Genomic DNA, 27,503 nt, shown 5'->3' with positions numbered 1-27,503 from the left:
AAATAAAAAAAAAAGAATTAAAGGAAAAGCATTCACAGTATCTGACAAGGTGTATTATATTAGCAATGGCTCTTCCCAGCCTTAACTGTCTGAAATTCAGCAATGCCCCTCCAATCTCAGGAAATATCTTCAAGTCACTTATTGGGTATTCAAACTATGTAAAGGTAAGTGTGGGTATATATAAATGGAACCACAGACTATCTTTAAGTAGCTGTGATATAATCCAGAAACAAATAGCTCTATATAAATGACCAAAGACATCACCAACCTTATGCAGTTAATGAAAGGTCCTAGTGTTACCTGTATTAGTTACCAATTTCTAGGTAACGAATTACCTCAGAACGTAATGGCTTAAAACAATAACCATTATCCACGGTTTCTGTGGGTCAAAAATCTGGGAGTAGTTTAGGAGAGTAGTTCTGGCTTAGGCTCTCTCATGAGACTGCAGGCTGGATGTTTGCAGGGACTGTGGGAGGATCTGCTTCCAAGGTAACTCCTCGCGTGGGTGGCAGGTTAACACTGGCTGCTGGCTGGAGGCCTCAGTTTCTCATCACTAGACCTCTCCATAGGCTGTTTGAGTGTCCTCACAACATGGCAGCTCACTTCCCCTAGAGCAAAGGATCCAGAAGAAAAGCATTTGAAAGCAGCAATGTCTTTTACGACCTAGCCTTGGAAGGTCATTTCTACCACATCCTACTGGTTATACAGGTCAACCTTATCCACTGTGGAAGTGGACAATATGGGAACATGAATACAAAGAGGTCAGGATCACTGGGGCCATCTTGGAGGGTATTACACAATCCTTAGCAAAATATTGATGAAAACAGCCTCAACTGCCTTCATTTCCCTTAGAGTTGGTCTAGAATGTGTTCGGTTTACATAACATAAAATTTACACCATTTTTAATTGTAGAAGCTTTGTGGCATTATGCTGTTGTGCAACCATCACCATCATCCATCTCCAGAACTTTTTCATCCTCTCCAATTGAAATTCTGTGACCTTTAAACATTAACTCCAATAGGCTCCTCTATTTAAAGCCTTCTCTCCTGGAGGTGCTCACCTCTGCAAGTCCTTAGGCTTCCCAAGGGTTCTGCCTACCCTAATGGTGCTTCAAGTTCTGGATCTTTCCTTCCCTTAATTCCTAACTCCACTCTATCTCCCCTACCCACTCCCTTGACCCATTAGCTCGTATCATCCTAGGTGTCATTTTTTTCAGGTTCCTCCTCTATTCTAGATGATATTAGAGGTAGCTGGCTTCTGTGACACAGTAATTAGCTAGCTGATAAATAATCCCTCTGAGGTAACCTCATACCTTAGGTGAGTTGGAAAGGATATGTCTTTTCAAGGAGGCCCTTGGAGAGTGTCCAGATTTAGAATTCATGTGGAGGAGGTGTTCTTTAGGTTGGAGTCTTTTAGCATCTTTCAAATCTTTAAGTAGGTAGCTGCCTACTTTGCCCACTCCTGAGGCTGGCCATGGAAGCCAGAGGCGGAGATGACATGTTTGATTAAATACGAACTAAGCTAGGCAATAATTTGCCATTTGACTTTAATTTCCTAGTGCCCTATAGCCTCCATTTGTGAATAAGAAAAATAAACATATGAGAAGGCAGTTGAATCCTGGAAATTTAGTTGTAATGATGCACCCTAAAATGCAAGTTAAAAAATGAGTGAAAACTAACAACTTGATAGTAACAACTAATTTACTTGCAAAGTTTTTTAAAAAAGTAATTTGTAGAATTATCATTATGTCCCTATAGAAGACAACCATTATCCCTATTTTATAAAGATGCTTAGACATAAGGAGGTTGTCAGACTAAAGCAGGGAAAAGGGTTGGAGATGGAAGAAGAAAGTGTGGGTGCTGACATTGCTCCCTTCCAGTCATTTCCTCCACCTCCCAGAGGTGTAAAAGAAGTTAGCTAGGGCTACAGGCAAAAGCCAAAAGGTGAGAGCCACGTGTTCCCTGGCTTTGGTCTCTAGCCAGGTGCCAAGATTGCCATCCGTCTAGCCTGCCTGGAGGGTCTGTGTGTATGAAGTAGTCAGGTACATTGATTTTGGAATCGGACGAACCTGTGTACCCCTTTCACTTGAGAGATTTGGGGCCTGCAGCAACTTAGTTAAACTTTCTGAGCCTCAATTTGCTCATCTACCAAAGAGGGTAATTATAATACCTGCCATAAACAGGAAGTAAATTCCTTCCATTTAACTATGAAGAGTAATTTAATTATTGCTAGCCCCTAAACCCAGCCTCAGCTCTGGGCCTTACTTTGCATATCCAAAGACTCAATAACGTGCTCAATAATAATGGGCCTCTGTTCCAGTTCTCACCCATTTCCCTTCTATCACTGAGCTCTACAAACTGCAGGAAGAAGAACAGATTTATTTCTCCATCATATGAATCATGGCATTCTTCTGGCAGAAGCAGCCAGGGTCACGGTTCGTCTTGTTTTTGTTAGGCTTAAAGAATTCACCCTCCCCAAACTTCCATCCAAACCTCCTGTAAAACCCACTGCTCTCCCCTTTCTTTGGGTGTGTTAGGCACCTAGTCTTTGCCAGACCCTAGGGAGATAAAGGAATGGAATGCAAGAGGGGAACTTACTTTCCTTATCCCTCCCAGTTGTTTGAAAATAATTTATTTACTCCCCCTGGAAAACCTCTATAAAACCCAAGGCTCTCCCCTTCTCTCTCATGGATACCTTTTTCAGCTTCCACCCATCTGCACCAAGATGCTCAAAATAAACAGCATTTGGCTACACAGGAGCTTCATGTGTCTCTCAGCTCCAGACCTAACAGTTTTGTACTTTTTAATTGAAGTATGATATACAGAAAAGTGCCCAAATCAAAAGAAAATAGTATGATGAATTTTCTCAAGGTGAAAATAACCACTATCCTGACTTCTAACACTGTATAGTAGTCTTTGCTATTTTTTAATTTTATCCAAACAGAAGTATACAATAGGTATTCATATGTAGCTGCCTCTGTTGCTCAATATTATATATGTGAGATTCATCCATATTATATGTAGTTGTTGTTCATTTCATTTGCATTGCTGTAAAATCTTCTCTGTGAATATACCACAACTCATTTTCCCATTCTACTGTTGATGGACATTTGAATAATTTCCAGTTTTTGAGTACCATGAATAGGGTTGCTATGAGCATATGGACACATTTCTGTTGAGTATATATCTAAGGGTGGAATTTGGATTATAGGTAGGCATGTGTTCAGCTTTAGTAGATATGCCAGTTTTCCAGTGTCCTTGTGTCCAATACAGGTTTGAAAAAACAATGGTTTTCTTTATCATAAACAGACAACACTGTGTTTTTATTATAGCATGTACCACATGGATTTAGAAAATGTGTTCATATGTCTATGTGCCCCACTAAACTGCAACCTCTTTGAGGACAGGGCCTATGCCATTGGACTTGATATTGAATGTATATCCCACAGTGAATGCTCAATAAATATTTGTTGTATGTATGAACTAATGAACTTACAGGAGTTCCACAAATTGCCATGAAGTTTAAGCTCAGGTAATGTGGGTTCTTAGAACCTCAAGCTTTGTTATGGTAAATGCTGTTTTCTTATATAATCATCCCCCAAAATCTAAAACACATTTGTATGATTCCACAGCCTCTTTACAACATCCAAACCAACCAACTGTTCAAATGGAAAGCCTCTATCTTAAGTATTCTGGCTCTGGTCCACAATACCTCTCCTGGATCAGACCTGGCTTAGGGATCCCCGTCCACATTTAGTGATGGTCTCGGCATGAAGGATGAGACACAATATGCCTTGAGAAGAGATAATATAATGCAGACTGGTAATAAGATATGGGAGTCTAATGAAACAAAGGCTATGTAAGAAGATGTAGGTAAGAAACATGTCTTGGGGTACGTAGTATATAATGAGACACAGGGCAGACGAGATGCATTGAAGACATAGTGGGTATTTTGAGAAAAGAATCTTTTCATCAAAGGTTTTAGATGTCTCCTGGTTGTAATTGAAACCTTGCTCTCCCCTGCAGCCCTCATAAGTAGTCATTTTTTTTTTTTTTAATGGAGACAGAGTCTCACTCTGTCATCCCAGGTAGAGTGCAGTGGTGTCATTGTAGCTCACTGCAACCTCAAACTCCTGGGTTCGAGGGATCCTCCTGCCTCAGCCTCCTGAGTAGCTGGGACTACAGGTGCGTGCCATGATGTCTGGATAATTTTTCTATTTTTAGTGGAGACAGAATCTCACTCTTGCTCAAGCTGGTCTTGAACTCCTGAGCTCAAGAAATCCTCCTGCCTTGGCCTCCCAGAGTGCTAGGATTACAGGCGTGAGCCAGCCACCACACTTGGCCAAATAGTCACTTTTCATTCTGCTGATTTTCCTGCCTCTCAGAGTGCAAAGGCAAGTTCAGATTCCCTTTGATTTTCATTGCCCTTCCAATCTACTCCTTTTCTAACTTAACGTAAAAAATCCCACTTCCATAAGGCTTAGGCCATTTGGATGGACAATATTCTGTCCCTTTTTATTGCTATGAACTATGAAATTTTTGTCACCTTTTCTTGTTCACCGAAGACTTTGGCAACCGTCTTTCAGAATTCCTTCCCTTCTAACTTTGGTCCTCATCCTAGAGGACTTCACTTCTCAGGTGAAACTATTCAGTCAACACACTGGACCCTCCTCTTCAATGACCTTGCCTTCCACTCTCCTTCATCCATCCACTCTATAAGCATGGAATGACCAGATTATGATAATTCACTTAATTCACTTAAAATTGTTCTAACTCCAAGATACTAAAGTTAGATATCCCACTCTCAAACCACAACCTCCTATACTTCTATCTTACTCAATGGCTCCTACTCACCAGTTCTTTTACTTCATTTTGACTTCCAGTCCATTGATCCCCCTACTTTCTACCTACTTCTTAGCCCCCTTCTATCTTGATTTCCCTTCCTACCTAGCTTAGATTCCATCTTCTATCCTTGCAAACACTCTCGTTGAAACTCCCATGGCCCACAGCATAATGAGTCAATTTAGGCAATGACATTCAGTGAGGGATATGTGTGATAGATGCAATAGTGAAATGAAGAGTGTAATTAGAGACGGAGTCTCTAATTAAAGAAAGATTACCTAATGAGATGCAAGGAGAAAATGAGATGTGGAATGTGAGGTATGAAATGAAATACAGTAGATGGGGTATACTTTCCTGGCCAAACTCCAAGCTTGGATTGTCCTTAATTTCCCCTCTTTTGGCATGTATACTTAGGCTACTGGGGAAAAAAAAACCACACAACTTGGCAGTTGGATATGTTACAAGTTCATATTGAAAAACTTTAACAAAAATGTTTAGAACCATGGTAAGAAAACACTATATATCAAAACTTGTGACATGCAGCAAAAGTAGAGCTTGAAGGAAATTCTCATAGTCTTAAATATTTATATTAAAAAAGAAGAAGGCTAAAAATTAAAAAGTTAAGTTTCTAATTTAATAAACTAGAAAAGAACAGAGTAAACCACCAGATAATAAACATAAGAATCTAAATCAATGAAATAGAAAACAATAGAAAAGATTATCAAAGCTTAGAGTTGGTTCTTTAAAAAGAGTAACAAAATAGATCAAAGTTAAGCAAGACCTATCAAGAACAAAATAAGAGTGGCAAATTTCATTAACCAAAATGGAGATATAAAGCACATTAATGTTTATGGCAGTTTTATTCATTGTGATGTTTAATTTCATGTGTCAACTTGATTGTGCTAAGGGATACCCATAAACCTGGTAAAATATTATTTTTGGGTATATCTGTGAGGGTGTTTCTGGAAGAGATTAGCATTTGAATCAGTAGACCGAGTAACGATCACCTTCATCTGTGAGAGTCGGCATCAACCAATCCTTTGAGGTCCTGAACAGAACAAAAATATGGAAGAAGGGTGAATTTGCTTCTGTTGATCCATCTTCTCCTGCCCTTGCACATTGGCACTCTTGGTTCTTAGGCCTTCAGACTTGGACCAAGACTTATGTCAGTCATCAGATTCCCCTCCCCACTACCCCCACCCCACCCCAACCCAGGTTCTCAGGCCTTCAGACTCAGACTAAATAAACTATACTGCCGGTAATTTCCTGGTTCTCTGGCTTGAAGAATGTAGATTGTGGGACTTCTCATGAGCCAGTTTCTATGATATATCTCTTCCTCTGTGTGTATGTGTGTGTATGTGTGTGTGTGTGTTTATGTGTGTATCAGTTCTGCTTCTCTGGACAACCCTGACTAGTACATTTATACTCATCAAAAACTAGAAGCAACTGAGATGTCCTTCAATAGGTTAAAAATAGAACTATCATATGATCCAGCAATCCTAATGCTAGGTATATATCCAAAAGAAAGGAAATCAGGATATTGAAGAGCTCTCTGCACCCCCATGTTTACTGCAGCACTATTCACAATAGCCAAGCTATGGAATCAACCTAAGTGTCCATCCACAGATGAATGGATAAAGAAAATGTGGTACATATACACAATGGAATATTATTCAGCCATAACAAAAGAATGAAATCTTGTTATTTGCAACAACATGGATGGAACTCTAAGACATTATGTTAAGTGAAATAAGCCAGGCACGCTAAGACAAATATCCCATCTCACTCACATGGGAGCTAAAAAAAAAAAAAAATTGAACTCATAGAAATAGAGGTTAGAATGATGGTACCCAGAGGCTGGGTAGTCAGAGGGTGGGGTGGGGGGGGGATAAAGGAGGATGGTTAATGGGTACCAAAGTATAGTTAGATAGAAGAAATAAGATCTAGTGTTCAGTAGTACAATAGGGCAACTATAGTTAAAAAGAATTTATTGTATATTTCAAAATAACCAAAAAAAGTAGAATTAGAATGTTCCTAAACAAAGAAATGATAAATGCGTGAGGTGATGGATACCCCAGTTACCCTGATTTGATCATTACACATTGCATGCTTGTATCAAAATATCACAGGTACCCTATAAATATGTACAATTATTATGTATTCACAATAATTAAAAATTTAAAAAATAGGTGAATGGATAAACAAACTGTGGTACAGTCATACAATAGCACATTATTCAGCAGTAAAAAGAAATGAGCCATCAAGCCATGAAAAGACATGGATGAATCTAAGTTCATACTGCTAGGTAAAAGTAGGAAGTCTGAAAAGGCTACATCATGTATGATTCTAATTATATGCCATTCTGGAAAAGACAAAACTATATAACAGTGGATAAAACTCTGGTTTCCAGGGACTTGGGAGGGAGATGGAGGGTTGAAACAGGTACAGCTTAAGGTATTTCTTAGGGCAGTAGAGCTATTCTGTATGGTACTGTAATTGTGCACACATGACACTATGCAGTTGTCAAAATCCACAGACCTTTACAGCACAAAGAGTGAACCTTAATGTATGCAAACTAAAAAAAAAACATTTAGCAGATCCAAGAAACCATAGGATGAAATGCAGAATGCAAAACAATCTAACTGAAACAACCTAACTAAAGGGGATGAGAGGAAAAGATGCTGACCTAAATAACTTTGGAAATGAGTAATCTGTGAAACTAAAGGCAAAATGAACTGTACATAAGCACTGTACTCTAATTGATAAAGTTATAGCCCACAGGGGTACAAGTTAACAATTCTGATACTGCCATTCATGAACACTGGAATTGAATAGCTAAGTATACGGATGTTGGGAGCCAGGTTCTTCATTGCTGGGGTAGGAATTTATAGCAAGAGGAAAAGGCAAGAATGATCCATGTGGGAATGGATTAAAGTTGGAAACATCAGCATGAACTCATGTTTAGCTTAATATAGATACAGATGGTAACATATAGAAGTATAAACACACACACAAATACATATACAAGTTAATATAAATACATACATATATTTCTTTGCTCTGTCAGCTGAGAGGGCCTAAAAGCAATAATACCCCAGGCTGGGCACAGTGGCTTACACCTGTAATCCCAGCATTTTGGGAGGCCAAGGTGGGAGAATTACTTGAGCACAGGAGTTCAAGACCAGCCTGAGCAACATAGTGAGAACCCATCTCTACAAAAAAATAGAAAACTTAGCCAGGTGTGGTAGCGCACACCTGTAGTCTCAGCTACTTGGGAGGCTGAGGCAGGAAGATATCTTGAGCCAGGAGTTTGAGGTTGCAGTGAGCTACGATGACGCCACTGCACTCCAGCCTGGGTGACAGAGAGAGACCCTATCTCAAAAAAAAAAGGCAAAAACACCCCAATATACAAGACGAGTCTCAAGCATCTTGTAGTGTCAGAAAGTAAGGAAGTATTTTAAAAAACCAACCAAACAAACAAACAAAAAAAACAACTTACAATGATGGGGGTATGTCAAAGTGACACAGGAGTCAACTGAAAAAGCTCACAATGGCCAAAGGTAGAACAATGCAAGCAACAAAATAAAGCAGTATTGCATTATATACCAAAGCATAAAATATTCATGGATCCATACTGATATAAATAAATTATTGAATAAATAAATAAATACTAGAGAAGAGACAAATCTCTCATGCAGAAGAATTCCAAAGAATTATATGGATATTTCGCCCACAAGGAAGTGAAGCATAACTCTCACTACTTAAATGTGAATTGCACATAGGGACTTCCTTAGTGATAGTATAGAAAGACAGTAAAAAAGAGTAACTTTGCAGTGGAGAAAGCTGATAAACACTACCTCAGTCAGGTGATCAAGGGCAACATTAACAGTGACAATTCATGTTGATGAAAAAAATGTCATTTTATCTCTATGATCTTGCTCCCCAAAACTCCACATCCCCAGTCTAATCATAAGAAAACATTAGACAATCCTAGCTAAGGAACGTGTATAAAATAACTGATTGGTACTCCTCAAAACTGAAGGAGAGTATGAGAAATTGTCATAACCAAGAGGAGCCTGAGGAGGTATGATGATTAAATGTAATGTGGGATCCTGGATGAGGTCCAGGAACAGAAAAAGGACATTTAGTAAAAACTAAGGAAATTTGAATAAAGTATAGACTTAAGTTAATAATAAATCAATATCAGCTTAGTAATTACAACAAAAGTACCATACTAAAGTAAGATGTTAATACAATGACAGAAGTGGATATGGAGCATATGGGAACTCTATGTATTATCCTTGTAATTTTTTGGTAAATCTGAAACCTTTCTAAAAAATTAAGGTTATTTAAAAAATTAAAGGCATAAAAGGAAACATAATTGTAAATCAGAGATTTAAAAGGTAGAAATTCATCAACTATAATACCAAAAAATTTGAAAACTTAGACAAAAGAGACATGCTTTTAGAAAAATACTATTTACCAAGCTGATTCAAGAATTAAGAGAAAATCTAAATAACCCTATATCTTATAAATTGAAGTAATAATTGAATGTAAGTTTCACCATTAGGTGACCTCATAGTAATAATTATTACAAGCAAGATCAACTGGTGGATGCTCAAATCAGCAGGCGAAACTTTGAGGAGAAATAGGATATTAGTATAGTATCAAAGTATCTCACCAAAGGTATTTATAAATTACAAAAGGAAAAATAGCAACTTTACAGTGGAAAACCTGGCAGACATTACCTTAATTAAGAGATCAAATGGAAAGACATCCTGGGTATGTGGACTGGAAGACTTAACATTGTTAACATGGCAATACTCCACACAAACTGATCTACAGATTCAACACTATTCCTATCAAAATCCCAGCTCGCTTCTTTGCAGAAATTGACAAGCTCATCCTAAAATTCATGTGGAAATTCAAGGAACCCAAAGTAGCTAAAACAATCTTGAAGAAGTAGACAAAGCTGAAGAGCACACACTTCCCAATTTCAAAACTTACTACAAAACTACAATAATTAAGACAGTATGCTACTGGCATAAGGATAGATATTAATACATAGACCACTGAATATCTATCTACCTGTAAAAGAAGGAATTTGGACCCCTACCTCATACCTTATAAAAATTAAGTCAAAAGGCATCAAAGACCTAAATTTAAGAACTAAAACAATAAACATTTTTTAAGAAAATACTGGAGTAAATCTTCATGACTTCAGGTTAGACAAGACTTTCTTAGATATGACACCAAACACAAACAAGAAAAGAAAAAAATAAATTGAACGTCATCAAGATTACAAACTATTGTGCTTTAAAGGATACCATCAAGAAAGTGAAAATACAACCCATATAATGGGAAAAAATTTTGCAAATCAGATCTGATTAAGGACTTCTATCTTGAACATATAAAGAACTCTTACAACTCACTGACAAAAGGGCAAATAACCTAGTTTTCAAAATGGACAAAGACTCTGAATAGCTATTTCTCCAAAGAAGATATATAAATGGCCAATAAACACCAGAAAAGATGTTCAATATCATTAGCCATCAGAGTAATGCAAATCAAAACTACAATGAGATGCCACCTCACACCCACTAGAATGGTTATAATAAAAAAGATAACAAGAAACATTGGGAAGGATGTGGGGAAATTGGAACCCTCATATGCCGGTTGTTGGAATGCAAAATCATGCAGATGCTTTGAAAAACATTCTGGCAGTTCTTCAAAATGTTAAACATAAATCTGCCATATAACCCAACAACTCCTCCCCTAGGTACTCAAGAGAAATAAAAACCATTTCCACATAAAATCTCGTACACTAATGTTCATAGCAGCATGCTTTTTTTTGTTTTTAGAAAAAATACGTGATTATTTTTAAAAATTTATGTATAGCAGCATGTTTAATATCCCCAAAGTGGAAACGACCCAAATGTCCATCAAATAATGGATTGATAAATAAAACATGTTATGTCAATACAACAGAGTATCATTCAGCCATAAAAAGGAATGAAATATTGAAACATGCTATCGTAACATGAATGAGCCTTGAAAGCATCATGGTAAGTGAAAGATGCAAGTCACAAAAGACCACACATTGCATGATTCCATTTATATGAAATGTCCAGAATAGGCAAATCCATATAGACAGAAAGCAGATTACTGGTTGCCAGGGGCTGAGAGTAGGAAGGGATGGGAGCGACTGCTAATGACTATGGAGTTTCTTTTTGGGGGTGATTAAAATCTTCTGGAATTAGATAGTGGTGCACAAATTTGTGAATATACTAAAAACCACCATATTGTATGCTTTAAAAGGGTAAATATTATGGTATGGTAATTATATTTAAAAAAAACAAAAACTATAACTGAAAAGTATATCCCAAGCAATATATTTTTAAGACATATAGTACCTGCCAAAACCATATTTGTAAAAATAGAAGGGAATGACAAACTCTGAATTCAGAATAGTAATTACCTTGGGTCAGGAAGGAGGAAGATGTGTAGAATAGGGGAATACCATGTAGTAGATCCAGGTGTTTGTCCATGTTCTTGTTCTCAGGCTGAGTCATAGATTCATGAGAGTGAGCAGGTGACTGGGTGAGTTTAGAGTGATCCAATTCTGAACACCTGAGGTTCATTAAAACAACGAATAAAGACAATCTTTCTCAACATTTCCTGGTAACCTTACTATGCTTCTGTATTCAACACTCTCTACATAAACTATTTCAAACTTTCTTCTCCCCAATCCAACAGTCTTCCACTTCTCCTCTTTCACAGAGGATGTGATTGTTATTTCCTCTCCTTCTCCTGTTACATTACAGTAGATCGCTCTCCTCCTATCTAAGGGCAGTCTCTTTAGCTGTGCTTGAGATCCTAGCTCTGCTCTTACTTCTGCACAAGGACATCATTTCATCAATATGCCCCTTGTTACTGGCTCCCTTCTATCAGTTTTTAAAGTTGCTCAAATCTCTCCCATTTTAAATATTAGTAACACTCTCCCTGAGTCCTATCTTCCTCCTCTGGTTATCACTCCATCTCTCTTCTTCTTCAAGGTAAAAGCTCTAAAAACATTTATGTACCCTCAGTACGTCTCCACTTCCTGATCATCTGCTACTTCCTACTCCTTCCCTCTGACTCTCTGCACACCTGCATGTGGCTTAATTCAATAGACACTTTTCAAAAGTGTTTAACTTACTTCATCCTGCTGCGGGAATTGACATTAAACACACCCTTCTTTTCAAAACATTCTCTTGACTTCCATGCCACCTTGGCCTCTTCTCAGGCTCCTTTTCAATAGCAGTTCTTCTACTCAGATTTTAAATGCTCTTGGTTTTCTTTAGAGCTTGGTCCTAGACTCTGCAATTCTTCCTCAGAGACTACATTCGATCTCAAAAGCTTTGATTTTTTTTTTTTTTTTTTTTTTTTTTGCTCGTAACTCCCAAAATTTTGTTTCTAGCCCATCAGAAATCTGGGACTGTAAGATAGAAATCATTGCTACCTCAGGGATCCATTTCATCTGTTCTAATAGAACTCTTTGTTAAATGGCATCTTTTAAATTAAATGTTTGAGGCCGAACTCTATTATCCAGCCTGTTGTCAAAAAGAGAGCCATCACAGACCCTACTCATGTTCTAGAAACTCTTTGGTAAATCCTGGGTCCAGTCATTCTGTCACATGGATCCTGCATCATATTTTTATTTTCCAAGAGCTCTTTCTTGTTCTCCAGTTGTACTTTGGAAAAAATGGCATCTTATTTTTGTTGAGTGGATGCAGTAACTTTTTAGGGTCACTGAAAAAAATCAGTATTCTTAAAAAATTTTCCCACAATTTTATTATGAAAATATTCAAACATACAGCAATGTTAAAGGAATTTTACAGTGAACATTGTTAGCCAAGGTTCTACCAATAACATTTTATTATGCTTATCACTTATTTATCTAAAAAATTATGTTTTTGAAGTTTGTTTTTTTCCTCTTCCATCTGTTGCCTCATTTCTTTGGGAGTTCCTTTTCTTTTTGGTTTTTAGTCTTGGTCTTCCTTATCAGAAGCGGCTCTCAAATGTCCGCTAATCCTGTACTATTCTCTTCACATTATAGAGTAAGGCACAGTTGATAGAAAGTTCTGTCTGTCTGAGGATGGGGTGACTTTTTGACTGGTTGGCTTAACAATGGGTGATCAGGCAAGCAAAATGGCTTTGTTTATAGGGCCTTTTCTTGGGGGTAAGTTCAATTTCTCCTGAAAAGAATCCTCCAATCTTCCTCCTTGAACCACATCAGCCCAATTGCCAGTGCTCTGGGAACAAAGTGGAGTAGGAAAGCCTATTACTTTTTGTGTTTCCAGGGTAACCTGACCTACCATGGCACCTACCACCCGACTGATTACTTTAGACTGTATACCTTCACACTGTGTTGTAAGCCCAATGAGATAGAAACCATGTCTGTCCTTTTCACATATCACCAGCACCCAGCACAATCCATGGCACACAGTAGGCACTCAAAAATGTTTGTTGAGCTCTGGCACTGGCTCAGGTGAACTACAGGGTAATACTTGTTTAGGATACAGGAACCTTCAAGGATGAGAACACTTCCACCCAGAGCATTTGATATTTTGCCCAGAATTTGAATCAAGCCATTTGTACTTTCCACAGCCCACATACAGCCTATACCTCTAAATGCCACGGATGTTGTTTCTCTCAGATCTAGTCTGCTCCTCATGGTAACAGAAGCACTGCAAATTAAGTAAACAAAAGGCACGCCCTTGGATTATGAAAAATGTTGCCTATTCTTGGTTCCTGTGCTTGCATACATTCTAATAATTATCCAAGAAATTTTCTTATTAAGTTGATAATGGTAAGATCCTTCTACCTTAGCAGATAACCAGTATAAATAGCTCACCCTCTGAGGGTGGAATGGGCTTTAAATTCTTCTTTAAGTTCCTTTTAGGTGGTGAAATCTGTTCTGCTAGCTGAGAAGGAGAAAAGAAGTTGATCTTTGGGGAAGAAGCCCTAAATAGACACACTAACTAGCAACCAGCATTTTGACCGAGTGGATGCCATGCTGGGAAGCACATTCCCTACAAGGAATAAAGAAGGGCTCCTAATGGGAAGGAGGAAGGGAGAGGAAAGTGAGGACCTATATACTAGTTAGGCTGGGCGCAGGCTAAGCCGGTATAACAGAGACCCAACTATACACTAGATTACAGAAGGTGGGACTTTATTTCCCTCTCATATAACAGTCCAGAAATGAGCAGTCCAGGCAAGTGTGGTGGCTTCGCTACGTGCAGTCATTCACATCCAGACACCTACTTTTTTATTCCTCCATTCCTTAGAGTGTAACCTTTGACTTCACAGTCATAGCTAGGTTGCTGCCCTGTGAGCAATCTAATGAAAAGGGGAAAAGTGGAAGCAGAGGACATTTATTTTTAAAATTGACACGGGAGTTGCATGAATCACTTCTACTCATATTTCCTTGGCAAAACTTTAGCCACATCTAGCAGCAAGGGAGGCTGGGATTATGAGTGGCCATATGTCCAGATAAAAATCTATAACTATGGAATAAGGAGAGACAGATTGGGGAAACAACTAGCGATCTCATTTTTTCAAGGAAATAAAAGCAGGGAAAGGAGGGCCCAAAGATGATCTCAGTGGCAAGCAGCACACTGACCATGGTTAAGAGACACGAAGGTAGAACCCCGTGAATCATCCTCTTTACCTGGTTTTGCCCACTTGTGGCACCAGCATCTTGACTATGGTCAGACAGAGCCCATTCACTTCAGGTATCTGTAAAGAAGAACCTGAAGAACCGTCAAACTCTTTATGACAGTGATAATAGTGCTGGTTGCCATCAACTGAAGACAAACTCTGGAATGAGTGCTCTATCGGATATACTGTACTTACTTGCACTGAACAAACTACAAGAGGCCACACAGTGACATGTGACCCCAAACACACAAACCTCCTCACTAGGGATCTGGTAAACACCCTTAGTGAAAGTGGGTAAGGGTATAGTTTCAGTGAATGACTGTGTTGACTTAACCCACATAAGCTGGTCAGACAAGAATGACCATTTTTTTTTTTAATTTTTCCTTTTTTTTTATTTTATGTAGTAGAACAAGGAGTTCAATCTGTAACTGACTGTGAACAATCAAGTGAGATAACTCACTACCTTCGGACCAGCTAAGAATGACCATTTCTGTCCTCAAGCCCTCATTACCGGTGGCAGGGAGCTTTCAGTCTTTGCTTGCTAACCTTAAGGTAGTCTGAAAGGCACCGAACCTTTCCTTCTTCAACTTGAACTCCTTGGCGTCCTTTGTCTTTTGTCTGTGGGGAACAGTGGTCTTCCGTACTGAGACAATAGAAAGGGACTTTTAAAACCTCTTTTCCAGGAAGTCTCTCTTCCTACTTGGAATGCAAACTGAATCTTGGACCCTCATTTCTATAAGGCTGTAACATTGTCCAACATCATACATCTCCCAAGCAACACAAATATATAACAAATTAAATCTCCATGCTTAAAGCAGGGTGAGGTATAGAGCTAAAATGAGCCGAGCAATGTGGGTTGATAAATCAGGAATACCTGTCGTCTGCAATCTATGGATGATAGTCCAGAGTTTAAACATGTGAGTCATAGAATTCCATTATCCAGTCTGCCTGATTGTCTACCCTGTATTTCAGAGTGAACTTACTTACCTAGAAAAGGCCAGGACAGAGGGTAGCGCTAACACTTTGCACAATCTAAGACATACAATTCATATGGAGCTATGTAAACTCCTAATGTTGTATACTGGCCAATTTGCATGATGGAATATGACCTGAATGAGAGATATTTTCTCTTATTGCGAGATTCACCTGAGTTCCAATCCCATCTAAACTGGTAACATCAGAATAAAGAATGAACACTAAAAAGCCCTGCATTCTTTGTGTATCAGAGGACAGGATATCCACTTTGCTATTTTAGGAGGTACTTCAGGATGCCCTATTCTATAAGGAATGGAAGAATTTCCTAAAGAGGCTAGGGAGGGTTATAAACAAAGAAAAACATAGTGAAGGAAGCTCACTTACTGAAGTTTACAGTAAGAAACATTCCATACCCAAAGAAAGAATAGGCAGTGTTTACTTCTCCAGAAGAGGAAATGACTTAATAGTGCTGAAGTTTGACTCCAGTATCGAAAACAAGTACTGAATATTTCATAGCATCTTTCACACCTCAATTTTTAACCAACCTTCCATTTCCAAGAAGTCAGGAAAAGGGGAAAAATATGTAATTTATTTATATTTGTTTGCTATACCACTACTAATGCTAAATATCAGATTCGCTTACACTATAGGAAAAACATAATATAATGGATCATATTCACAATCACTGCCCTAGCTATAGAGAATCTTAATTTATTTCTGAAGCAAAGCACTGGTTCAAACACGGCCATTTCAAAATGAAAAAAAATTACATAAAAGACAGAATCTATTTCTCTTACATACAAAATTGTTTTCTTCCAACTAACACACATATTTTTTTACCCAGGTGCATATTTTGGAAAGAACCTGCTGAAAAACTTCCAGCAGTTAGATTTGGCAGGAAATTGCATGAGCAGTGATGGATGGCTTGCCTTCATGGGTGTATTGGAGAATCTTAAGCAATTAGTGTTTTTTGACTTCAGTACTGAAGAATTTTTGCCTGGTGCAGCATTAGTCAGAAAACTTAGGCATGTGTTATCCAAGTTAACTTTTTTCCAAGAAGCTAGGCTTGTTGGGTGGCAATTTGATGATGACCTCAGTGTTATTAAAGGTGCTTTTAAACTAGTAACTGCTTAAAGGGTACCTTAAGTGCTCTGGGGACCCCATTATTTTTAGCCTAATGATTTTAAAATCTTACAAAAGGAAGTCAAAGAAGATAAGGAAGTGGAAGGGAGTTTAATTCGATAACATGTGCAGTAGTTTTGTGTTTCATCTCTCCTATTAGGATTATCAACTCCTTGAAGGGACTCTTGTTACCTCTTTGTGTTACCCTGGGCCCCAAGAATACCAGGTCACAAAAATTGATATATTGTATGCATATTTACTTAGTATAGTGCCTGGCATGTAATAGATTCTCAACAAATATCTGCTGAATATGAGACAATTAAATTACTAATAAATGACTACTGAATAAAGAAACAAACCAAAATTATTTAAAATCAGAGAGAAAACTCCATATACATTCTTTAATTCAAACAGTTTAATTCAAACAATCTGGAATGTAAAAAGCACTATCTTATATTAGAAGCAGATCAGACTCCCCAAAAAAGATTGGCATTCTCTAGTCAAGCAAAAATTGGCAGTTTACACACAGCTAAATCAGAGGCTTGAAATTCAGGTCCTCTCCAGTACCTGATACATTGTATGTCATTCCAACTGTGACTTCAGAGATTAAGAAGAAAGGAAAAGTGTATCCCATTCTTTTATACCCTACTGAAGGTAAGGGTACTCTGCCCTAATCTTTTCTCAAACATTCCCAAAATAATCCCTCCCCACAAAAAAAGAAGTCTAAGAAAAATCTCTCTAATCTAAAGAGATTTAAATTGAGGCAAATCTGAAAAAAACACCTAAAATGGTGTTATCCTGCGGTTCACCTTCTATTCTCATGGCACCTCAAATTAATGGCTTAGGTGTTGGTATAGGCAACACTTGGCCTGTATGTTGAGGTAGTCACTAGAAAGAAATTCTGGGCATGCTATTTGTTTAGCAATTGGGCACATATTCTGCAAATTTAGTCACAAAATTTTAGAGCTGATATTTTACAGATCAACTAATTCATTCCCCTCCCTAACTTTACAGATGAGAAAGCTGAGAGAAGTTGAATGATTTGCCCATAGGTTACAAAACTTCTTACACAGTAGCAGCATCAGGATTGGAATCCAAATCGCTTGCCTCCCAATCCCGAATTTTTTCCATTACAATATAGTGACTTCTTGAAACAGGGTTAATCACACTCCATGGAGCTAGCTCTTAATCACAAACCATGGGCCAAATATTTAAATCAAACTTCCTTCTTTACCTAGCTTCAAGTGATTCTGGGGCAAGATTTACTAGTAAGGCTGCTTCCTGTAGGCCTATGCTGGTCAAGTTCCTCATTTTCATATCTAGAAGTTAGTCAGAACTTGGCAAATAAGTCTTCTTTATATAACAATACATGAGCCAATGTCACCTGTAACAGCTGGCGTTACTGATTTTCAGCAAGTAGGGCTAATTCCTTCACAAGCCACAGGCAACTCTGAGTGACCTTTCTCGAAGTGTTAAGTAGGTATTAAAGCACCTTTGATGGGACAGCTGCACAGGTGTTGCCTCTGAATGGGTGTTGAGGAAGTAGGCATAAAACCTCACACAGACCTGTGTTTGGTACCTGAACACTTTAAAATCCCATGGGGATGGAGAAGACATGCATGGGGTGGGAAGCACATACCTCTTAATCATCACTCAGCACATGGCAGTTCTTCAGATTTCATGCATGACCCTAATTCACATTCAGATGAGGTCAATGGAGAAAAAAATCACCCTGTAATAGTAGACCAGTGATAGATAGGTTGCCTTATTACATTTTACGAAGTTTCACTTTCCCCAGTAGTCAAGGTAGCGTAGGCTTTTATTTCTTCAGCAGGTCAAATGCCTGAACTGGGTTGCAGATGTCAAAGACAACGACCAACTCCTCACCAAGAAAAAGATATTTAGGTACCTTATACCAAAGATGACCACAATTCTGCTTGACAGAGATGGCTTCTTGGATGTTTGTTATTCCACTGTGAAGAAACAGGATTTGTAAATGTTGTTCCTATTTAAAAGAGGATGAGTTGACTGAAGAAACTGTTGGAGAAACGAAAGTCTTCTCTAGATAGCTGGCTGATGGCTGGGAAAGTCATAGATCTCCAGGAGCACTGCATTCCAGGAAAGTTGAATCCACTTTCAAAATCCCTTTTTAAAAACCATAATTACAGAACTCATGATAAAACAAAACAACAACAAAAACCCCTCAAAGGTAACTGTGACTGCTGCTTGTTATACTTTTTGGAAGTAATACTGGCCATGTTGGAAAGTCCTTAAAATCTGAATTTGGAAAATAACCAAAAAATAAAAAATCTACATGATTCTCACACTTCATCACAGTCAGCAAATCACCATTTTTGACAAAGCAAAACAAAAAAAGTTAGAAACTGCCCACTGCAGCCCTAACAGTACGGTATTCTATAATCTAAGGTCAATTATGCATTGGTAAAGTTATATTACATATACTCAAATTCTTTGTGCAACTTTGAAAAGACATCAAATTCCATATTATGTATGGAATTCCATATATTTTGGTAATATATTTGATATATTTTGTTAATAAAATGAGAAATTTAAAAAGTCAATGAAAATGTGACATAAAAGATAAATTCCAACATTATGTTATTAGATTAAACGTAACATAGAAAATTCTGGCAGCAAAAAAAAAAAAAAAAGAAAATTGGGATTCTTTCATTGCATGTCATGAAAGGCTGGGTATTCATATAGTCAAAATGAAACATTGAGAACCATGAGCTATTTACAAATGCACTGAAATTCTTAAATTAGAAAAACTTTAACAAAAACCTGATAATGAAAAAACTTAAATTGTGCTAGATAGAATGTGTTTCAAAATTTCTGATAAAAACAATTTTGCTTTTAATTTGCAAGACCTAATTCAGGAGAACCTCAAAGAAAAATGTAGCGAGTTTGGAAAAGCTATAAAAGAGACTTTTACTTTTTGAATGGGCATTTTTTCCTTTCCTAAAATGTGTATTATTCAAGAAGCATGTTTATAAACGTCACTAAAGAAAATATTATAGTCTTAGAAATGTGACAGATCCACTTTATCAAATGGCTCTCTTATAAAGGTAAGGTCATATCACACTGCAGTCGACTACAAAATCAAAGATAACGAAATCCAAATTAAGAGAAACACATTTTCTAAAGGAAGCCTATTTAAAGCCTACCAACATTTACAGGGATCTCATTACCACAAATACATTTTACAAAAATATAGTTTCATAGGTTTAATGAAAGGTGAACAAGCCTACTATTCCCTAACATTTATAGTAAATGATTGAAGAGTCAATGAAAAGTTAGATTACTAAATAAACCGGAAGCCAAGGAGTCAATATTCCTCATAAAAATAAGTTAGTGTCCATCATGGTCTTGATTGTCCAATTCTATTGTTAGTTCCATATCTACTTGGTATATTTGTAAAACCAGTCCTGAATCCTTGGGTTGCTCCAATTCCTGGAACTCCAAGTCCTTGATTAAATATGCTGCTATAAGATGTGTGTCCATGATTAAGACCCAAACCATAAGGCCTTGTTTGTGTGTTTAGAAGAATAACTGGATTCACATTTTTTCCAGGGCTGTTAAAAGAAAATTCTGGAGGTGGACTACTAGGTTTGGTTGGAGTCGATGTAACAGGGTTCAAATCATCAGTACCCTTTAAAAGAGGCATTGGGATTATGTGATGGTCTGAAAAATTTAGGACATTGGCTGCAACAGGCCCAGACAGTAAGGCAGGCCTAATCCAATCATCCTTGAAAATTTGAACAGTCAGAGTAGACACTAGCGTGTATAGCCTGTTGGTCACATGAGCAAGAACCATTTGTTCATTTGCATCTCGTCGAATTCTTACATGCACTGATCCAGCCTAAAAGGGGAAAAATCATAAGAAAGAGATTGCTTAGAATTATACTAATAAAAATTCTATCAGAAGTGAACATTTTATTTATGGTTTGGTCAGTACTTAGTATTTTCTTTAAAACAAGAGAAAGCTTAATGTGTCCTTATTTCTTAAAAGGTTCCTTACTGGTATTATTAACATAAAAATTAATGAAATAATCTGTGACTCTTTAAAATATAAAAAAAGAAGAGAAATCCATGTAGGAGGAAGATAGGCAAATTATAATGCAAGGAAGAATATAAAGGAAGTATATGAAAAATACAATGGAAGGGCAGAAAAGGTAGGTATTAATTCCAATTGAAGAAGACTTCAAAAGAAGATGGCATTTGATCTAGAGTTGATGATTAAACGGAATTTCAAAAAGCAGAGACAGATATTCTACACTGAGGGAACAGCAATTAAAATGTATGGTATGTTTGGTAAGAACAAGAAATAATGCTAATATATAAAGAAGTCCAAGTATTTCAGGAGACAGAAGAAGAAGAAGGAGAGAGATAAGATAGGGAAGGAGGAAGGAAGGGAAGGAAAAAAAGGATGGGAGACAAAAAAGGGAAGAAAGGCAGGAAAGGAGGGACAGAGGGAAGAAGGAAAAAAGGTAAGTAATAAGGTTAAAAACAAAGATTAGCAAATGGCCCTAAAATGATAAGGAGTTTTGCTTTAACAGTAGCAACTGAATAGAAGTAAAATAATCAGAGCTAAGAAAAATTGCAGGTATGGATGATTGGTAATCAGGTAGGAAATGAGGAAAGCAGAGCTAGGACAAAAAAGTGGGATCAGAGAGGGACAGATAGATTCTTCATATCCCAGAGGCAGAAGTGGGAGGGCTTCAAAGCCAACTATAAGTAGCCTATGAGGGAGATGGACTCATCAAAGATGATCTCAAGGTTTCTAAGGGTAGAGAGCACCAGGCACTACAGTGATAGTTAGATGTTTATTAACTTGAAAAGGTGTTTACCATAAATTATGTTTTTAAAGTAGATAATAAAATAGTAGGTACAGCAATGATCCTATTTTGGTTAAAACACACACACACACACACACACACACACACACACACAAAAGATCACAAATGACAGTACTTATCTCTATATGGCAGAATTATTAAGGATTTTTACTCTCTTCTTTATGACTTAGTTAAAAATTCTTATTTTTCTAGCAATTGGGTACTATTTGCCTAATAAAAATTTAAATAACAATATATAGTAAATAAAATTAAACAAAATGCCCAGCAGATACTCCATTGTTTGTTTTCAGATAAACTTTTATTTTCAAAAAAGAAAAAATTATCACAAAACATAAATTGCACATAAATTAGCCAAATGGTTTCATTGCAATGTGTCTAAATCTACAACTTAGAATGCTAAATACAGAACAGTAATAAGAGTTATTGTTCATTATGAGATAGAGAAAATATCTATATTACCTGAATTGGACTTCTGGTTTATTACTTTTAGGTGAGACAAGTCATATCTAGAAGTCAAGTCATCTTTGATTTTTCCCTTTTATTTGCCCCTACCATCTTACAGTTGGCACTATACAAAACTATAAAAGATACTGTATCCTCTTTCAGTCTGATATGGAAATTGAAGTAATTAAAATAAGTAAAAACCATTTTCAGAGTATGAACTTAGTCTCCTGTGATTATGGTGCATGTGTCAATCTAAGGATTTTGTGGTATCAATTTTTGGCAGTTCAAAAGCTTGTGTTATTAATTTTCTGAATCTTAACCAGAGACTACCAGATAGGTATGGTTTCTAGATGGCCAAGTTCCGAATAGTTGAGACGACTATATTCTTTGTGTTTATAAGCTATCTAGCTTAATAAACACTTGTCTACTTATTAATATCATCAGCACAATTAAAAGAATGGTTAAAAATTAACTACATGACTGGAAGTATGTAGTCTGAAAGGCATTCTGGAAGGCAATTTGGCAATTTACATTGAAAACCATAAAAAAGGCAAATATCTTCTGACTCACAAAAACTACTTGTAAAAATGAATCTTAAGGAATAATCATGGATATGTGCAAAGACTGGCCCATAAAAATGTTTATCCTAGTCCTGTTTATATAGGAAAAATGGAAAACAATCTAAATGTCCATTAGAGGACTGATGAAATAAATTATAGCACATTTATATAATGTAAAACTCCACAGCCATTAAAAATTATGTTGGGATTCTTGGAAGATGGCAGCAGCAGCAGCAGTTCCGAAATGCCCCAAATATCCCCATAAAAACATAAAATCTATGGACAACATCTATGAAAGACTAGGATGGTACCCCTATGAAACTCCAAATACAAGCTATAAGCCCTGCAAGGTATCAGAATCTCCCTTTTCTGCATGAGAAGCAAAAGGAAGGAACAGGGCATCTGATTGACCTAAAAACCCCAAAGCAGCTAACTGATACTTAATGGAAATCTAGGACAGCCAATTTGAGAAAGGCGGCTGAAACTGGGAGTTTTGTACATTTCAACAGTGGGTAAGTACACTGGGTTTGCAATAAGGTCTAAAGGGCTGGAGCAGTCTGAGCCCTGTAAGTTCTCAAACGTAATCAGGCAAAGAAAGCTTTCTTCTAGGACAAAGCCCCACATTAAGAAGAAACAACTGGGAAGAGAATCCAAATTAAGCAGCACAGTAGAGACAAAGGATAGAGGTGGTTCAGATAAAAATGTGAAAGAGAAACAGAGCTAAGAGAAAGAAAAAGTTTTACTTTACAAAATCATCAGAAGAGGGAGCTCTAGACCCGTGAATTTATACACACTACCCTAAACTGCTCCTAATTTTAAAGATCAGGAAAACTAATTTCAAACAAAAATGAACAGCCGGGTGAGGCGGTTCATGTCTGTAATCCTAGCACTTTGGGAGACTTAAGCAGGAGGATTGCTTGAGCCCAAGAGTTCCAGGCCAGCCTGGGCAACATAGCAAGACCTCATCTCTACAAAAAAGTTTAAAAAAGAAGCCTGGTGTGGTGGCACACACCTGTAGTGCTAGCTACTCCAGAGGCTGAGGCAGGAGGATTGCTTGAGCCTAGAGTCTGAGGCTGCAGTGAGGTATAATTGTGCCACTGCACTCCAGTCTGGATGACAGAGTGAGACCCTGTCTCAAAAAAAAAAAAAGAAAAAGCAACAGAGAATACAAATACAGAACAGATTATTAAAAAGCATCAGAAAGATATAACTATAAAACAGATAAAAACTATCACCTACTTTTTCAAAACAAGTCAAAAGACATGAAAACAAGAACATAAATCAGAATTTAAAATCCTTAAAAATGCAATGACAAAATGTAAGAAAAAAAATTACTACAGAAATAAAAACTTGGCCAGGTGCAGTGGCTCATGCCTGTAATCCTAGCACTCTGGGAGGCCAAGGCGGGAGAACTGCTTGACCTCAGGAGTTCAAGACCAGCCTGAGAAAGAGAGAGAACCCGTCTCTACTATAAATAGAAAGAAATTAGCCAAACAATTAAAAATAGAAAAAATTAGCCGAGCACAGTGGCGTGTGCCTGTAGTCCCAGCTACTCGGGAGGCAGGAGGATTGCTTGAGCCCAGGAGTTTGAGGTTGCTGTGAGCTAGGCTGATGCCACAGCACTGTAGCCCAGGCAAGAGAGTGACATTCTGTCTCAAAAAAAAAAAAAAGAGAAATAAAAACTTAACTAGAAGGAATACAAAGGCAAATAAACATAGAGGTATACCTTCAGAGAAATAAAAGATAAAAAAGGAAAATTTCAAAATCAAAGGGAAATTAAGAGATAATAAGAATTTGAAAGAAAAATAACAGATACAAAAGAAAGGCAAAGATCCAACATACATATAACAGGAGTTCCCAAAAAAGAAACCATAGCAAGAGAACAGGATAAAAATTACAAACTATAATTAAAAAACCTTTCCTAAATATTTTTAAAAATTATTTTTGAAACAGCATTAACTGAAAGGGTACACCGCATACCTGAAATAACTGATACCAAGATATATTCTATAAAATTACTGGACTTTAAATAAAAATATCTTTTGAGCATCCTGTCAAAAAGATCAAGTCACATATAAAAGAAAAAAAATCAGACTGTCATTAGGCATTGTCACAATATTGCTTTATGCCAGACGTAAATGGGGTAATGTATTTAAGAAACTCAGGAAACAAAATGTATACTAAAGGTTTTATATCCAGCCAGACTAATCTTTAAGTATAATATGCACAAACTTCTTTCTTTTCTTTCTTTTGTTTTCCTTTTCCTTTCCTTTCTTTCTTATTGATTGAGACAGAGTCTCACTATATCCCCTCGGCTAGAATGCCTTGGCATCAGCCTAGTTCACTGCAACCTCAAACTCCTGGGCTCAAGCAAGCCTCCTGAATAGCTGGGACTACAGGTGCACATCACCACGCCCGGCTAATTTTTTCTCTTTTTAGTAGAGATGGGGTCTCGCTCTTGCTCAGGCTGGTCTCAAACTCCTGACCTCAAGTGATCCTTCAGTCTCAGCCTCCCAGAGCGCTGGACAAACTGCTTTCAACATTGAAGAATTTAGAAAATGTTGTTCCCAAGGGCAGGCCCCTTTCAGAAGAATTTACTAGCGAATGAGTTTTAGACATCCAAAATAACTAGAGAGGGGAAGAGTCAGGGAAGGTGGAGGTCAAGCAGCCATTTTCCCACTAAGAGACCATAAGCCAGAAACTAAAGACCACAAAGTGGATGACACCATTGAACTGCTGGACCAGCCCTGACCTGCTTACCTCTGGAATTTGTACTGTTAGAAAAATCAAACCCTATTTGGTTTTTTAAAAATGATATTGTAAAAGAGTATTTAATGACATGAAAAACTGTTCATGATATATTAATTAAGTGAAAAGAATAAATTATAAAACAGCATGACCTCATTTTCTAAGGAGAATAAATGCATAAGTATAAATACCAAAATTTCAACAACAGTTTTCTCTAGATGATAGTATTATGGTGATTTTCATTTTTTTCTGGGTACTTTTCTGTATTTTCCTCATCACTTCTGATGTAGGAATAAAACTATGCCATAATAAAGTCTCTCTGGTAATGAGGTCCAAACTGGATCAGAAAACATGGAATTTTATGCTGAAGCAAGTTGTATTATTGCAACTCTTCAACATGTTTAGCAAAATCTCCAAAATTAGAACTACAGTTTAAAAAGGAAATAATTGTACTTTTTATTTCTGCAAAATTTTCATATTTAGAAATTATACTGACTATGGATTTGCCTTATGTGGATACTCTTGTATTAAGATTATTAACAGTTGTTTGAAGGAAAAAAGAAAAACATCCCTCAATTAATCTCAATTAGGTAATTAAGTCCATCTACATTTTAGACCCTGTTGAACACAAATAGGGATAAAAGACTGAAAATTTTAAAGAAATATTGTTTTCAGGTATAAAAATTAAAAACAATGTTTTAAATTATAACTAAAGTAAAATGTAAAAAACATACCAATGAGCCAAAACCTAAGGTCCAAAAATGTTCATTTCGGACTTCTAAAACTCCATCCAAGGTAGATACCTAATCAAAAGCACAGAAATAGGTGATCAGAATTGTCTGTATTGGACATATCCCACACAGTTTTTTCACATTATGGACTTGCTTTAAGCCTAGAAATGACATGGCCAAATGCTGCACAAGGATACTCACCAGCCAAGGGAAGCCCCACGCCACTCAAGGTATCATTCCTGCTTGTTGAGTACTCATCCAAGACCTTGTTTTCCCAGATTCTTGTTTGCTCCATTCTTTTAGAATCAGGTCCCAACTGCTCAGTCTTAACCTCCCCGACTCGACTTCCTCAACAGTTCTTTTCATTTTATCAATATAGAGTACATTTATATTCAGCACGTTGTGGTATCAGATTTTTTTCTGTTTTTTTTCATGTTAAAATATTAAGGGGGTTCAAATGTTTTAGGTTATATGGATCGTTTTTTGTAATGCTTGAGTCACGGCTAAAGGTGTGCCCATCACTCAATAGTGTTCATAGTACCAGTTAAGTTCGTTTATTCCCTTCCCCTCCTCCCCCTAGCCCCTGGTAGTATTGCCACTGAGTTTTATTTCCCTCTTGCACATGTGTGCTCATCAGTTAGTTCCAATTTAATAGTGAGTACATGTGGTGTTTGTTTTTTTATTCTTGAGATACTTCATTTAGGAGGATAGTCTCCAGTTCCATCCAGATTGTTGCAAAAGGTATTAATTCATCTTTTTTAAAGCTGAGTAGTACTCCATGGTACACATATACCATGTGTACACATATACATTTTATTAATCCACTCATGAACTGATGGGCACTTGGGTTGATTCCACATCTTTGCAGTTGTGAATTGTGCTGCAATAAACATTCGAGTACAGGTGGCTTTTTGACGAAAAGTCTTTTCCTTTGGGTAAATACCCAATAGTGGGACTGCTGGATCAAATGGTAGGTCTACTTTTAGTTCTTTAAGGAATCTCCAAACTGTTTTCCATATAAGTTGTATAAACTTGCAGTCCCACCTACAGCGTATAAGCGTTCCTTTCTCTCTGCATCTACGTGGGCATCTATTGGTTTTGGACTTTTTAATAAAAGCCACTCTCACTGGGGTAAGGTGATATCTCATTGTGGTTTTGATTTGCATATCCCTGATGAATTGAGTATTTTTTTCATATGTATATTAGCATTCGTCTTTCTTCTTTTGAGAAGGTTCTGTTCACGTCTTTTGCCCACTTTTTAATAGGGGTATTTGGTTTTTTCTTGCCAATTTGCTTGAGTTATTTGTAAGTTCTGGTTATCAGCCCTTTATCAGATGTGTAGCTTGCAAAAAGCATTTGACAAAGTCCAACACACCTTTATGATAAAAACTCTCATCAAAATAGGTATAGACGGCTCATTCCTTAAAATTATCAAGTCCATCTATGACAAACCCACTGCCAATATCATATTGAATGGGGAAAAATTGAAACCATTCTCACTTA

At 37.1% G+C, this 27,503-nt stretch overlaps 2 protein-coding genes across 2 annotated transcripts in view; one reads left to right on the top strand and one right to left on the bottom strand.

Annotated features, from left to right (window-relative positions):
• The window catches only part of NLRC4 (NLR family, CARD domain containing 4), a 21,676-nt gene extending 5,024 nt beyond the window's left edge, over positions 1-16,652 (top strand). The window contains 1 exon segment of the mRNA XM_012652421.1: positions 16,363-16,652. Within this exon segment, the coding sequence (XP_012507875.1) occupies positions 16,363-16,652 (290 nt within the window).
• Positions 16,653-19,742: 3,090 nt separating this feature from the next.
• Positions 19,743-27,503, bottom strand: part of SLC30A6 (solute carrier family 30 (zinc transporter), member 6) — a 42,866-nt gene continuing 35,105 nt past the window's right edge. The window contains exons 13-14 of the mRNA XM_012652555.1: positions 26,004-26,072; positions 19,743-20,520 (exon numbers count right to left, since the gene is read on the bottom strand). Coding sequence (XP_012508009.1) covers positions 20,020-20,520; positions 26,004-26,072 — 570 coding nt within the window. The 3' untranslated portion in view covers positions 19,743-20,019. The remainder of the gene's footprint in view (positions 20,521-26,003; positions 26,073-27,503) is intronic.

The sequence above is a fragment of the Propithecus coquereli genome, unplaced genomic scaffold (assembly GCF_000956105.1).
Source record: "Propithecus coquereli isolate 6110/MARCELLA unplaced genomic scaffold, Pcoq_1.0 Scaffold39, whole genome shotgun sequence".
Taxonomy (NCBI): domain Eukaryota; kingdom Metazoa; phylum Chordata; class Mammalia; order Primates; family Indriidae; genus Propithecus; species Propithecus coquereli.
This window is presented reverse-complemented; position numbering and strand designations above follow the sequence as displayed.